General features: G+C 48.8%; 1 protein-coding gene across 2 annotated transcripts in view; it reads right to left on the reverse strand.

The window, feature by feature from the left end:
* The window catches only part of VPS13D (vacuolar protein sorting 13 homolog D), a 2754556-nt gene that overhangs the window by 2642578 nt on the left and 96808 nt on the right, over positions 1-15170 (reverse strand). For both annotated transcript variants that reach the window (XM_086921894.1, XM_086921893.1), the window contains exon 6: positions 14711-14827. In XM_086921894.1, the coding sequence (XP_086778020.1) occupies positions 14711-14827 (117 nt within the window). The remainder of the gene's footprint in view (positions 1-14710; positions 14828-15170) is intronic.

The following is a 15170-nucleotide window of genomic DNA, read 5'->3' on the forward strand; positions in this document are numbered from 1 at the left end:
AGTCTATGGAGCCTGAAAGAAAAGATGTGCAGGCGACCGGGAGGAAGATGTCCGGTGTGATCCAAGGGTGGATCAGAGATGCTGAAGACCTGAAAGCAGAGGGGACAATGTTCAAAGTCACTAGCCAGTGACTGGAGTGGAACCAGGAAGGAACCAGATGCTGTTGTCCCGATCAGGTGAAGAGTGGACGCTTGACTCTGCAGCCACGTGGACCCGGAGGTGTCTTCGACGACCAGGATGGAGGCACGAGCTGTCCCATGCAGGCTCTCGCTGTTGGCGGTGTTGGTTCCGGATTCGGAGTCAACAGGCCTTGGCAAAGGCAACCCACGCGGTGAGTGGAAAAGACGTCTGGTGCGGACCAGGAGGGTCCGGGGTGCTTCTCCTTGGCAAGGAAGCAAGGGCCAGTCTGGAGCAACCAGACCAGCGGTGTTGATGCCGTGGATCGTTGTCTAGGAGGCCACTAGCCAGCCGGCAAGTGACCAGACAACGCGTCAAGCAGCAAACAGGCAGAAGGGCCCCACGCAGATCTCGTGGATGCTGGAGGGCTGGTCTTCAGTGCAGGAGCTGCTCGGGGCTGGGGCTTCTCAATCCCCAAAGCACTTCGTCGAGGTTACCTCAGAAGTCGTGCTGGAAGCGAAGTGCAGTTTCTCCAAGATGGCCGGTCCCACGTGTCTCGTCGCACCCACGGATCTCAGCTGTGCTGCAGATGTGAGTTGAGGTCGGAGAGGTCTGGGAATCTGGGTCTCGTCGGGCTCTGAAGTCTGGATCCTCGAGGGAAGACGACAAAGTGAAGCCGCTGGACGCTTGATGGTGCCTGCTTGTGCAGGGTGGACACTCATTGCCCACAAGGGAGATTTCTTCAGTCTTCTGTGTAGAAAGTCGAAGTCCAGAGTTTCTTCTTGTAGAACTTCAGTTCAGGATTAATCTGATTTGGAATGGGCCCAGCTCCTACCTTTATCCTGCTAAAGGGGGCTGCACTATCACTAGGTCCCTCCCATAGGTGGGACCAGGACGGGGGGTGGTTACACCCCTATCCTTTGTCCGGTGTTGCGCCAGAGCTGGGGCTGGAGTGCCCCAGCAACTGGTTTGAACCGGTGTATGCACAGGGCACCTTGTGTACCCCAGGCATGTCTCATTCCTTTCAGCCCGGTCCTACCTAATACACAAAATCCTGTCTGGGGTGGTGCTAGAACCTCCCAAGGCAGGAAACCCTTAGTCCAAGCCTCGGTCGCTGGAAGGACTCCCAGCAGCAGGAGGTCAGACTTGTGTCTGTGGTGGCAGCATCCATTTTTTGATGCTGAGGCTCGAGTTAACTTCAACCGGGGTTCATAGTTAGATACATGTTGTGTCCCTCTTGAAGGGTGGAATGCTACCCCCGTCGGCAGAACTGGCGAGGGGGTAGTATTCCAATTCGTATGACACCTTACTCGACATGTTTTGATAATGCTATGCCAAAGTTAGTAATAACCGCGAGGTTATAATGCACTTAAGAGTATATGGTATAGCGTTATCATGGAAACAGCTAAATAACTTGGTTCCGAAAGCTGTAGACAGGCTCAGCTCATGGCAGAGCACTATCTCACATAATTCCAAGCACTCTGCCTCCAGGATTGTTAAGGCCTGCAATAGGAGTGACTTATAAGAGTATATGTGTCCATTCTAGTTTTCGATATAGGTATACTATATCTAAAGCAAAGGGTTATTACACCACCTTGCCCCAGCTGATTGATCAGCCAGTTGTGTCAGATTTGGAGGGCCAACCAGGGGTGCGTTAATACATGCTGCAGCCCCTGGTAGGCCTTGGGTTCACTTATGTCCTGGGTACCTATTGTACACTGTACAAGGACTTACAAGAGTGACCCAATACCAATTGGTAAATACACCTAAGGTACATGGATGTCAATTTAGAGAGAGAAAAACTAGGCTGTGGGTCTGATTAGCAGGCCCACAGCCAGGGAAAGTCGTAAACCAGTGAAGCAAAAGAATAAATCTGGGGTGACCATAGGATTGCAGACCCTACTCTCCTACACATGTGTTCAGTCAATATATGTTTAATCAATGTATCATCATGTACCTAAATGTACTGCTATGTAACTCTATGGACCAATTATTGAAAATTGCAAATAAAAATGTTTTTTTTTAATTAAATTTTAAAATTAAAGTAAGGTAAGGATTAGTTACTTACCTGTAATCCTAGTTCTCTTCCAGGTGTATCCTCATCAAAGTCATAAGCATTAGAATATTCCCACCCATGCGCGGGACCCCGGAAACACTATATTATATGTGCCCCACATATATATACACATATATATATAAAATAATATATATATAAAAACAAGCAATAGCAGCCAAATCACATTAGAGCTGAAATATGCTGTGAAGAATTTTCACCATACATATATAATAAGCATTAGAAACATGAGAAACAACACTAAAGATTGTTTAGAAATTGTTTTAATGCTCAGAAAGCAGTAGAAATTCTCATAACTCACTGGAAGCATAAGAAGCTCCCAGGCTGCATTGCAAACACACAGTCTAACAAGACTGAAAAGCTAACCTGTAGCTGAATAGCAATAAACTGACACTGTACCTTTAAGGCACTCATGACCCCCTGTATCCCATCATGCCCCAGGAGTGACAGTTAGGTCAGTTGTTCTTTTCGGAGACTGAAAAACAAACCCAATAACAAATAGGTTAACAATATCTCCTTAGTAAAGAGTATCCTTTGCCCAGGGAGGCTGAGGGTTGCTTAAGACTTTGATGAGGATACCCCTGGAAGAGAACTAGGATTACAGGTAAGTAACTAATCCTTCTCTTCCAGGGGATCCTCATCAATAGTCATAAGCATTAGAATAGAATAGCGAGCCTCTCCTCATCCCTGCGGGCAAAGGAATGATAAGACAGAAATGTCATCAATAAGTCTAAGTAGACTATAGACTACCCAAACAGATTCCTCAAGGAGGCTTGCCCTACTTGAGTATCGGTCCTGGAATCAGATTCGAGGCAGTAATGCCTCGTAAAGGTATGCACTGATTTCCAGGTTGCAGCCTTGCATATTTCCGACATGGGAACGTCATGCAAGAAAGCCACTGTAGTGGCCTTCCCTCTAGTGGAATGCGCTTTGGAGACATCAACAAAGGTTTGCCTGCTAGTTGATAGGCCAACTTAATGCAAGAGACAATCCATCTGGAAATGGACCTCTTTGCTGCTGGAAAACCAGTTCTCATTGAGCCATAGTTCACAAACAGTTGGTCCGTTTTCCTAATCCCTTTAGTCTTTTCCAAATAAAACTTAAGCACTTTTTTAAGATCTAAGGAGTGAAGTGACCGCTCGGCCGGGGTCGTAGGATTTGGAAAAAAGGAAGGGAGGGAAATAGACTGATTTATATGAAAATCAGAGATGACCTTAGGCAAGAAAGATGGGTGAGCCCTTAGGACTACTCTGTTGTGGTGGAATACAGTATAAGGTTCCTTCGCACAGAGCGCTTGTATCTCACTTACTCTGCGCGCAGAGGTAATCGCCACCAAAAAAGCTGCCTTCCAAGAGAGATGTTGTAAGGAAGCCTTGTGGATGGGCTCGAAAGGAGGAGACATTAACCTTGATAGAACTTGGTTTAATTCCCACGGAGGAGAAGGATTTCGCACAGGGGGATACACTTTCTTCAATCCCTGGAGGAAATCCTTGACCACTGGAACCTGAAAGAAAGACACCTGATCAGGTGACTTTCTGTAAGCCACAATAGCTGACAAATGCACTCTAATTGAAGCGTACTTTAAACCAGCAGTTGCGAGGGAAAGGAGGTATGGTAAGATGACGTCCTCCTGCCCCTTAGTCGGATCCAAATGATGATCTCTACACCATAAGTAAAACCTTTTCCACTTGAATGCATAGGATGCTCTTGTGGACGGTCTCTTAGCCTCCTTTAAAATGTTCATGCATTCGGGAGGCAGGTTCAAATGTCCATATTGCAGGACCTCAGGAGCCATGCTGTTAGGTTCAATGATGGGAGGTTGGGATGCATTATCCTCCCGTTCATTTTGCTCAACAGGTCCGGCCTGCAAGGGAGTCGTTTGTGTGGACACACAGACAGATGTAGACGGTCCGGATACCACCACTGCCGAGACCAGTCTGGAGCAATCAGGATCATTACCATGTTCGTCCTGAGGAGCTTGGAAACCACTCTCGGAATCAGCGCCAGGGGGGAAAACGCGTATGCGAACATCACTGCCCAATCCAACAGCAGAGCGTTCCCCTGCGTCCCTGGCCTGTGGAACCTGGACGCGAAGGCGTGGCATTTGGTGTTTTCGTTGTCTGCAAACAAGTCTATGGATGGACGCCCCCAGCAACGAAAAAGCTCTTCTACTACTTCGTCGCTTAGCACCCAGTCTGGCTGATCCTCGAAGTGCCTGCTGAGTGCGTCTGCCTTGACGTTCAACTCGCCCGGAAGGTGCACCGCCACTACTGTAAAACCTCGAGCGAGAAGCCAATGCCATATTGCCTGAGCCTCTCGAGACAGTGGGCGAGATCTTGTGCCTCCTTGTTTGTTCAGATAGAACATGGTTGTTGTATTGTCCGTCTGAACCAGGACTGAGTTGGATTTGATCGCTAGTTGGAAAGCTTTGAGAGCCAGGAATACCGCTCTGAGTTCCAGCATGTTGATGTGGTATGTCTGCTCCTGCGCAGACCACTGGCCTTGAATCTGAAGCGGACCCAAGTGTGCTCCCCAGCCTTGCAGGGAGGCATCTGTCACTATAGATTGGGACGGAATGGGTTGGTGAAACGGCACCCCCACCATCACATTTTTTCTCCGAGTCCACCATCTGATGGACTCTTTTGTCGCCTGGGAAAGATTGATTCGATCCTCCCAGCGTCCTGTCGCTTGGTCCCACTGATCCTCCAGAGCCTGTTGCAGAGGACGCATTCTCAGCCTGGCGTTTGGGATGAGAAAGATGCAGGACGCCATGGAACCCAGTAGAGATGCTACTTGTCGGGCTGTTGGAGGCCGAGACTCTAGCAGAATCCCACATTTCTGTTTCATGGAAGAAAGTCTCTCCTCCGAAGGAAACGCTTTTCCCACGCTTGTGTCCAGAACGGAGCCTAGGTAGTGGATGGACTGTGTAGGCCGCTGGACTGACTTCTCCAGGTTCACATGGAGGCCGAGCCTGTGTAGCTGGTGCAGGCACAATTGCAGATCTTGCGTTACCCGTACCGGAGATGGACCCTTTAGGAGCCAGTCGTCCAGGTATGGGTAAATGAAGAGACCCTTCTTGTGAAGAAAAGCCGCCACCACTGCCATGCATTTGGTGAAGACTCGTGGTGCGGACTTGAGACCGAAGGATAACACCTTGTACTGGTAGTGTTTGCTTCCCACAACAAACCTTAGGTACTTGCGATGTTGTTGCGCAATCGGGATGTGAAAGTACGCATCTTGCAGATCCACCGAACACATCCAATCTCCGGCTAGCAGATGAGGACATATCTGGTGAAGCGCTAACATGCAGAACTTTTCCTTGACGATAACTTTGTTTAGGAGTCGTAGGTCGAGTATTGGTCTGAACTTGTCCTCCTGATCTTTTTTGGGGACAAGGAAATATCTGGAGTAAACTCCTTTTCCTCTTAGAGCGAGAGGAACCTCTTCTATCGCTCTTTTTTGCAGCAGGATTTGTACCTCTCGTCGGAGCAAGCTTAGTTGGTGAGGGCAAGAGCTCTTCGGAGGGACGCTCTTGGGAAGAGCACGGAAACGTATCCTGTATCCATTGCGCAGTATATTCAGCACCCACTGATCTCTTGTGATGCTGACCCACTCTGCCAGGTGTTGTGAAGCACTTCCTCCCACTGGAGTGGGCAACGGCGTCAGAGGAAGCCTCTGTTCAGGCCTTTCCTCCTCTCGTGGTGTTGGAGGACTGTTGGTGACCTCCTCTACCTATGCTGGGCTTGCCACGAAACTGGGGTTTCCCTTGAGTTTTGGTTTGGGACCACTGAGGGGTTTGAACCCTCTGTTGAGCCCCTCTCCCCCTGTTGGTCTTGAAGCGGCGCTTGAATTCCTTTTTCTTCTCCAAGCCCACCGCCTTCACCGTATCCAGCTCAGTCTTCATTCGGGTCATCTCTTCGTCCGCATGTTCGCCGAAGAGAGCGGACCCCGAAAAGGGAAGATTCAGAATCCGATGCTGAGTATCCGGTTTCAGACCTGTAAGGCGCAACCAGGCCGATCTTCTGGCACAAACTCCATGGGAATAGGAATGAGCCGAAAGCACCGCCCCATCCGCGGCCGTGCTTATCATCTGATTCGCCACCAGACACCCCTCCGTAACAGTTTCTTCAAAGTCCTGCTGGTCCTCTTTTGGCAGCTTGGCTTTGAATCTTTCCATCGAGTCCCATAAGGCTCTGTCATACCGACCCAGAAGCGCAGCTGCACTAGCGACCTTAAGAGTGGAAGCAGCAGAGTTGCAAACCTTTCGACCCCAGGAGTCTTGAGTTTTGCTGTCCTTATCTGGCGGGACTGAAGAGGAACCAGCAACCGCATGTGTCTTCCTCGCCGCTGCCACAATGACAGAGTCTGCTGGAGGGTCAGATTTTACAAATACCGGGTCAGAAGCCGCCGGTTTGTACTTCTTCTGAATGCGTGCCGGTACTGCTCTGATTGCTGCTGGGGTTAGGAAAACCTCCTTGACAGGGTCCATAATCCCCGGAACTAAAGGCAGCAGAGGTCTGGAGATGGCCTTCATGTGTAAAGTTTCAAAAATGACTGTCGTTGTTACTTGAGGGACAGACATCTCGATGTTCAGTTTAAGCGCTCCTCTTTGCAGTACATCCAGATACGTGCCAATATCATCCACTGGGGAGGACCTGGACGTTGGACTGTCCGGGAGTAGTCCCTCTTGGACGATCTGGTAGAAGAGGTTGAAGAAGTAGACGGAGTACGTCTACGTCTACGGTGAGCACTGAGTCTCCGCTCCCGTGACCTCCTTGAATGCTCCTCCTGTCTAGGGGAGCGAGATCTGATCTGATCTTTTGTCCGAGGTTCCTTTATAGGAGATCGGGATGTTCTGGGAGATCTGGCTGGTGATCTCACAGGCGATCTGCCCCTAGGAGAGCGAGACCTTATCCGACCTTCCATTCTAGGTTCCCCTCTAGGAGAACGGGATCTTCTTGGCGCTTTGGTGGGTAGTCTCACAGGGGATGTGCGCCTGGGAGGGCTACGCTTGTCCATCTCCTCCACCAGGTCTTGGAGAGGAGACCTGTGGTCTGGGCTGGCATATTCCTGCATACGCTTGGTAGGCCCAGCATCTCGCCAATGGTCCAAGGATCTGTACCATCTAGGTGACAGCCTGATTCGCCCTGTCGATGGATCTGGACGACGCATAGGAGTTCTGTGTATAGGGCTTCTGGACCTCGAATGTTCAGTTGAGGAGCCAGAGGACCGATAAGATGAATGGTGAGAAGCAGATTCAGTCACCATGATAGTATCTGAATGTCTCGACGTCGAGCGTTCTTTTCTCGCCGTCGAACGCCTTCGGGGAGTCGGAGGATCAAACAATCTCGAGCCCGAATGTCCATGAGAGGTTCTGTAGTCTCTCGACGTCGAGCGGCGATGAGTAGCCGTCGACGGAGCCCTCTGCTTTGACGTCGAACGGCGGTGTCCGGCCATCGACGGAGACCTCTGCCTCGACGTCGACCGACGATGTCCTGTCGCCGACGAAAGCTTTTCTCTCGACGTCGAACGACCTCGTCCTGTCGCCGACGGAGCTTTCTGCCTCGACGTCGCACGGCGATTGTCGGCCGTCGACGGAGATCTGCCTCGACGTCGAATGCCTGTGCGACGACGGCGGAGGGGTATTGGGCACCCTCGACGCCGAGCGCTGATGCTGCACTGACGGAGACTGCGTCTTCGACGCCGATCGACGAGCTACTGTCGACGGCGGAGGGGTCTTGGTCCTCGACGCCGATCGCCGCTTCTTGGACGACGGCGGAGGGGTCACACTTCTCGACGCCGGTCGTCGCCTGGTTGACGACGGCGAAGTGACCTCCCTCGACGCCGGTCGTCGCCTGGTTGACGACGGCGGAGGGGTAATGGATCTCGACGCCGACCGTCGCCCGGTTGACGGCGGCGGAGTAGCCTTCCTCTACGCCGATCGTCGCCCGGTTGACGACGGCGGAGGGGATTTCGACGACGGAGCTGGTTCTTTCGACGTCGTCGACGTACCTGGTCTTCTCCTCGACGGCGAGCCCGCCGTCGACGGTAGGTTCGAAGAGGAAAACTCCACCTGTGGTTCTTTTCTCAGCGCCGAGCCCGACGCTGAAGTTGAAGGGTATGAAGACTTCTTTCTTGAAGATGTATGAGTCTTCTTGGAGCCCTTCTTCACTGGAGATCTCCCTCTTGAAGCCCTGTGAGCCAGGCCATAAATTCAAATTCTTTCCCTGTCTTTGAGACTTCTTCCTGACAGGTTCTCACAACATGGACAGGTGCCTGGATCATGATCTTCAGGCAGACAAAGGATACAGACGTCGTGGTTGTCTGATTTTGCCTTCTTGTTGCCACAAGAAGGGCATTTATCAAAGAGTGAAGGCATTCTCAGAGGAAAATGCTCACTAAACTGCTGAAAACAAGCAGTATCTTACTTGACTAGATGTAAGACGTCGAAGTAAGAGTAAAAGTTGACAAAAAAAGAAGTATTTTTCTGTCAAAAACCAGAAAAATAGTGGAGCTGTGTAACCAGGGTCCTTCACTGAAGGAGCCGGAAAGAACAACTGACCTAACTGTCACCCCTGGGGCATGATGGGATACAGGGGGTCATGAGTGCCTTAAAGGCACAGTGTCAGTTTATTGCTATTCAGCTACAGGTTAGCTTTTCAGTCTTTTTAGACTGTGTGTTTGCAATGCAGCCTGGGAGCTTCTTATGCTTCCAGTGAGTTATGAGAATTTCTACTGCTTTCTGAGCATTAAAACAATTTCTAAACAATCTTTGGTGTTGTTTCTCATGTTTCTAATGCTTATTATATATGTATGGTGGAAATTCTTCACAGCATATTTCAGCTCTAATGTGATTTGGCTGCTATTGCTTGTTTTTATATATATATTATTTATATATATATGTGTATATATATGTGGGGCACATATAATATAGTGTTTCCGGGTTCCCGCGCATGGGTGGGAATATTCTAATGCTTATGACTTTGATGAGGATCCCCTGGAAGAGAACTTATGTAGTCTTTCTATGAATGCAATGCCCCAAGTCTTTCTTTCTTTGAATTCATATTATGGATCCGCAGAACCCGTCCCAGCCAAAAGCGCACTTTCAATACTAAAACAACATAACATTTAATACAAACATATGCTAAAGCAATTTCAATTGGTGTATCACTGCCGGTGTGTGGGTGGCTATTTAGGTGTGTGGATGGCTGTGTGGGTAAGTAAGTGGGTGTGGGCGTGGCTGTGTGGGTGGTTTTGTGGGTCGGTGAGTGGGTGTCCAAGTGGCTATATAGGTGTGTGAGTGGTTGTGTGAGTGCGTAAGTGGCTATTTGAGTGGCTGTGGGGGGGTTGTGTGTGGGTATTGTGAGAAGTTGGCCTGATATATAATGTTCACTATTCTAGTGAGCACTTTGTATCAGTCCAAACAACCCTTATGGTGATTGGTTGTAAGTCAACCTTATAGACCAGCTATCCTAGTAGCGTGGATACGAGCAGTCTTCGGGCTAAACTCTAGAGGGCGTGTTAAGCCAACTGTTATACCATCACATATACTTCTTGAACACCAAGTGAAAGGACACCACACAAGTGTTATGAAAATAAACAGTGTATTTATTTAGATCACAACAGCCCTGTACTCTTTATGAGGACAGGGTACTAAGCACACAACAAAACTCTTACGAAAATACTTTAAGTTGCACAATTTACACATATGCCCGAGGGGCACGAAAAACCATATACTCTGAAAGTGGAATGCGAAATTACTAGCAGGTAAGTACTATACTAATAGGCTTTGGAATCGCTAGGACTACGTTACTGAACCTTCAGATTACTAGTAGGAGGCCTAGGGGACTCGGGTGCAGAGTGTGCACTCTCACGCGGGATGCGGGACAAAGTCTATGGTAGCTAGATTTCACAAAGTTAGTGTTATCGGTCGAACCCGACTAGATAGGCTGAAAAACGAAAAGGATCTGGACCCTTGGATAGTGAGGCTATGCTCGGGCACCGAAGTGCCGAAGTTACCTAGCCCAGGGGCTGCAGCTGCATAGGTCTGAAAAGATGTCGGGAATCCTCGTTGCAGTCTATGGAGCCTGAAGAAAGAAGTTGCTGGCAGGCGACCAGTGAAGATTGTTTGTTGGTTCCAAGCCTGGATCGAAAATGGATGACACCTGAAAGCAGAGGGGACCAAGTTCTTTAATCACTAGCCAGTGATTGTGTGGGCACCAGGATGGCACCGGGCGAAGTCACCTCGACCAGGTGAGTGGGCGACGCTGGGCTCTGCAGTCTCACGGACCAGGAGGCGTTGTCGGCGACCAGGGTGGAGGTGCGAGCTGTCCCACGATGGTTGATGCTGTCGACGTCGCTGGACCCAGGATTGGGGCAACAAGTCTTGGCAAATTCAAGCCCACGCGGTGGACTCAAAATGGCGTCTGGAGTGGACCAGGAGGGTCCGGGGTGCTCCTCTTTTGGAAGGGAGCAAGGGCCAGTCTGGAGCAACCAGACCAGCAGTGTTGTCGTCGTTGATCGTCGTCCGGAAGGCCACAAGCCAGCGGGCTAGTAGCCAGACAACGCGGTGAGCAGCAGAAAGCAGAAGGGCCCCACGCAGATCGTGGAGATGCTGGGGGGCTGGACTTCGGTGCTGGAGCTGCTCAGGGTCGGGGCTTCTCGGACCCCAAAGCACTCACCAGAGGATCCCTCGGCGGTCGTGCTGGATAGAAGTCGTGCAGTTCTGATGATGGCCGGTCCCTCGAGGTCTCGTCACACCTACGGTTCTCAGCTTAGCTGTAGAGGTAGGTAGAGGTCAGAGGTGCCAGGGAAGCCGGGTCTCGTCGAGCTGGTCGGTCGGATTCCTGAGGAAGGACGTGCAGCAAACCGCAGAGTTCTTAGATGGTGCCTGCGGATGCAGGGTGACTACTCCTTAGCCACAAGGGAGAAATCTTGAGAAGAAGTCGAGAGTTCCTTTCGTAGAAAGTAGTTTCTTGATTCAAAGATGATCTAATTTGGAAGGGTCCCCGCTCCTGCCTTTATCCTAAAGAAAGAGGTGGGTACGCGACTAGGTCCTGCCCTAGGGGTGGGACCAGGAAGGGGGGTGGTTACACCCCTCTCCCATGCCGGACTTTCCCCAGGCCAGGGGCTGGGGTGCCCCTGGAACTGGTTGTAGCCGGCAGATGCGTAGTGAGCACCGGGGTGCCACTCTGCAGTTACCTTCCTGTAAAGCCCTGCCTACCCAGGATACACAAAACCCTGTCTGGGATGGTGCTAGCACCGCCCCTGACAGGAAACCCTTTGTCCAAGCTCTCCTCGCTGGAAGGACTCCCAGCAGCAGGAGGTCAGACTCGTGTCTGTGGTGGCAGCATCCATTTTGTGGAGCTGAGGCTTCAGTTAACTTTAACCGGGGTTCACAGTTACATACATGTCGTGTCCCTATAGAAGGGTGGAATGCTAACCCCGTCGCCAGAATTGGCGAGGGGTTAGTATTCCAATTCGTATGACATCTTACTCGACATGTTTTGATAAAGCGATACCAAAGATAGCATTTAACCACGAGGATTATAATGCACTTAAAGTATATGGTATGCGTTATCATGGAACAGCTATTAGGACTTGGTTCCGCAAGCTGCAAACGGGCTCAGCTCATGCCAGAGCACCATTTCACACGATTCCAAGCACTCTGCCTTCAGGATTGTCAAGGCCTGCCATAGGAGTGACTGATAGGAATCTGTGTGTCCATTTTTAGGGTTAGATATAGGTATACTAGATCTAAAGCAAAGGGTGATTACACCACCTTGCCCCAGCTGTCGTGCAGCCAGTTGTGTCAGATTTAGATGGCCATCCAGGGGTGGCTTAATACATGCTTCAGCCCCTGGTAGGCCCTGGGTACACCTATGCCCTGAGTTACAGGGTCAGATAAGGTGGCCCAGTGCCAATTAGATAATGCACCTAAGGTACACATGTCAATTTAGTGAGAGAACAGCTAGGCTGTGGGTCTGATTGGCAGGCCCACAGCCAGAGAAAGTCGTAAACCAGTGAAACAAAAGCAAAAAAATCTGGGTGATCATAGGATTGCAGACCCTACTCTCCTACAGGTATGTAAGGGGTTTTGTGGGTCTGTGAGTGAGGGGTTGTATGGTTGTGGAAGTGGCTGTGTGATTGGCTGTGTGTGACTTTGCTTGGGCATGTGAGTGGGTGTGTAAGTGGTGGTATGGGTGTGTGAGGGGATGTGTGTGTGGGTTTGTGAGTTGTGTGAGTGTATTGCTGTGTGGGACTGTGAGTGGGTGTGCGTGGCTAAACAGGTGCGTGAGTGGTTGTGTAGGTCTGTGAGTGGGTATATGCTGTGTGAATGTGTCTGTGAGTGGGTTTGTGTGGTTTTGTGAGTGACTGATTGTGTTGATGTGTAAGTGAATGTGTGGGTCTGTGAGTGGGTGTGTGAGTGTGTTTGTGGGTGAGTGGCTGTATGAGTGTGTGAGTAGTTGTGTGGGTGTGTAAGTGGGTGTGTGGGTCTGTCAGTGGGTGTGTGAGTAGGTTTGTTGGTCTGTGAGTGGGTGTGTGAGCAGCTGTATTGGTGTGAGTTGTGCGGGTGTGTGAGTGGTAGCGTGGGTGTGCATGTTGTGTGTATGGAAGTACTAGTGTGAGTGGCTGTGTGGGTCCGTGAGTGGGTGTGTAAGTGGTTTTGTAGGTGTGTGAGTGGGTGTGTGGGAGTGTAAGTAGGTATGTGGGAGAGGCTGTGTGGGTCTGTGTAAGGGCGTGAGGGGCTTTGAGGGTGTGTATAAGGGTGTGAGAGGTTTTGTAGGTCTGTGAGAAGGTGTGAGGGGTTTTGTGGGTCTGTGAGTGGGTGTGTGTGTGTGTGTGTGTCTGCCTGTGTTGGTGTATGATTGGGTGTGTGAGCAGCTGTGTGGGTTTGTGAGTGGGTGTCTAAGTGGTTTTATGGGTCTGTGAGTGAGTAGATGTGTGGGTCTGTGAGTGGGTGTATGTGTTTTTTTAAATTTTATTTGGGGTCTGGATCTGCCACGGAGCACATTGTATAACTATGAGCACTGCTGTGGTTACGTGGATCCTCACATACTAAAAAACCTTTTGGGACAAATTTTGCCCATGGGGGTCCTTCACAGACCCTCCATTAGTCCAATGGGGTCAAGGCACCTGTACCCTTACCCCTTCTATCACTTTTAAAATGCATTTTCCCCCTGAAAATCGAGTCCCGACGTAGAAGTGGTGGCTGCAACTTTTCTCTAAGGTTGCGGCCAGCCAATCATGGCAATGCTGTGGGTGTGTAGATCTCAGGATCCAAGTCTCTAGATATACACAAATATTGTACTTTAAAAACTCTAAAACTACTGAACAGATGTACACCAAATTACAAAAAGCACTCTTTCTGGACCAATATTTAGCTCTCTGCCAAATTTGGTGTAATGTTGTTTAGCGGTTCGGGCAGTAGCCTTGTCTAAAAAACCTGTGGGAAATTGCTTACGTGATAACACTTTTTGGGGACCCTCTCTTTGTCAAGGCTCCCGCTTTGCGGATCACCCTGAAACTTTGCAGACAGCAGCTGAAGTGACTGGCAAACTAGTTTTGAAACGTTCTTGAAGATTCATCAAAAGGAGCCAAAGTTATTAGCAAAATAAAAAACGCCCTTCCTATGCAAACTAGGTCCTAACTATAACTGCCTATTGGCTATATTTATTTCACTGAAAAAAACACAGTAATGGTGAAGTTATGGCTACAAACACAATCTAAAAGCTACATTCACCAGTTGGGGTTAGTTAAATAAACCATAACTCACTCCCTGGCCATGCAACAATAAAAAACTTAAATATGACATCACTCATGACATGGTAAATGACTTCATTGATTACAGCACAGATGATATCTTGAATGGCATTGATGATATTCCTCATTACACCATCTACTTGTAACATTACTCTGTTTGGGCCATGTTCAGCGGAGGTTAGCCGCAAGACAAGGCATGGTGCCTAGCCCTCTGTGAGTGACCAAACAACACTGCACATGCCCTCTGGATGTGCACAGCAGAGGTTGGCTGCAGAGCCTGGGTTTCGGCAAGGCCCTAAGGCCAACTGTTGTTGCACATGGCTATTAGCTGTGTGCTATTGGGGATGGCGGCAGGGCCTGATTTACAGCCACACTCAAAGTGCAAAACTCCACATATTGCCAACTCCTACTGCACAAAGTCTTTAGCAACAAAAAAACACTGGGCAAAGTAAATTGGTCAGCTTATTTTAGTTAAGAATGGGTTTGTATGAAGGCAGCTGCGAGTCTGGTTGGCAAAAGTTAGAAAAATTCAGATAAAAGAGAACAGTGTGCGCTCTTACTGCAAAAAGCTACGACGTTTGATCTGAAGAATAAATGTAGATTAAGGTAACAAAAATGTGTTCTGAAAGGAATTCAGACACAATTACTAAATTCACCATAGCCTCCGTATAACATTGGCGAGTGAATACATTAGCTGTTAAGATATTATTTTGGAATGATTGTTCGCATCGATTAAGATTACAATTGTGTACTTACCGGTTCATTTACAGCATTTTGAACAGATGCATTTTTTATGCAAACTCCAAATGCAAATGGTCTAGAAGGATTTGTAATTCCATCTTCAAACCTCAAATGAACATCTTGTATTTGTAACTGAAAGGATATAAATTATTATGTTTTACTTTTTTTAAAACAAAAGCATTTGCTTTAAGCATTGTGTTTAAATCTTGGAGAAACACCTAGCATGCTAAGCCAGAAATTATATGATATAGCTAAAGAAAAAATATAGCCTTTCGAATAAATAGTATGTAATGACTTCACAGATCTTTGTTCCAATCCTCAGTTTCTTGATGGCTTTAATAACCACGGACATCTGCAGTAGATCACTAGTAAAAAAAATGTAAACAACCAATTCCATTCAAATAAATATGGGAATAATTTCAAAATTAATTGATAAAAACATTCTTCATTTTCTAAATCTAATCCAAAGCAAACA

Source organism: Lissotriton vulgaris, chromosome 5 (genome assembly GCF_964263255.1).
Source record: "Lissotriton vulgaris chromosome 5, aLisVul1.2, whole genome shotgun sequence".
Taxonomy (NCBI): Eukaryota; Metazoa; Chordata; class Amphibia; order Caudata; family Salamandridae; genus Lissotriton; species Lissotriton vulgaris.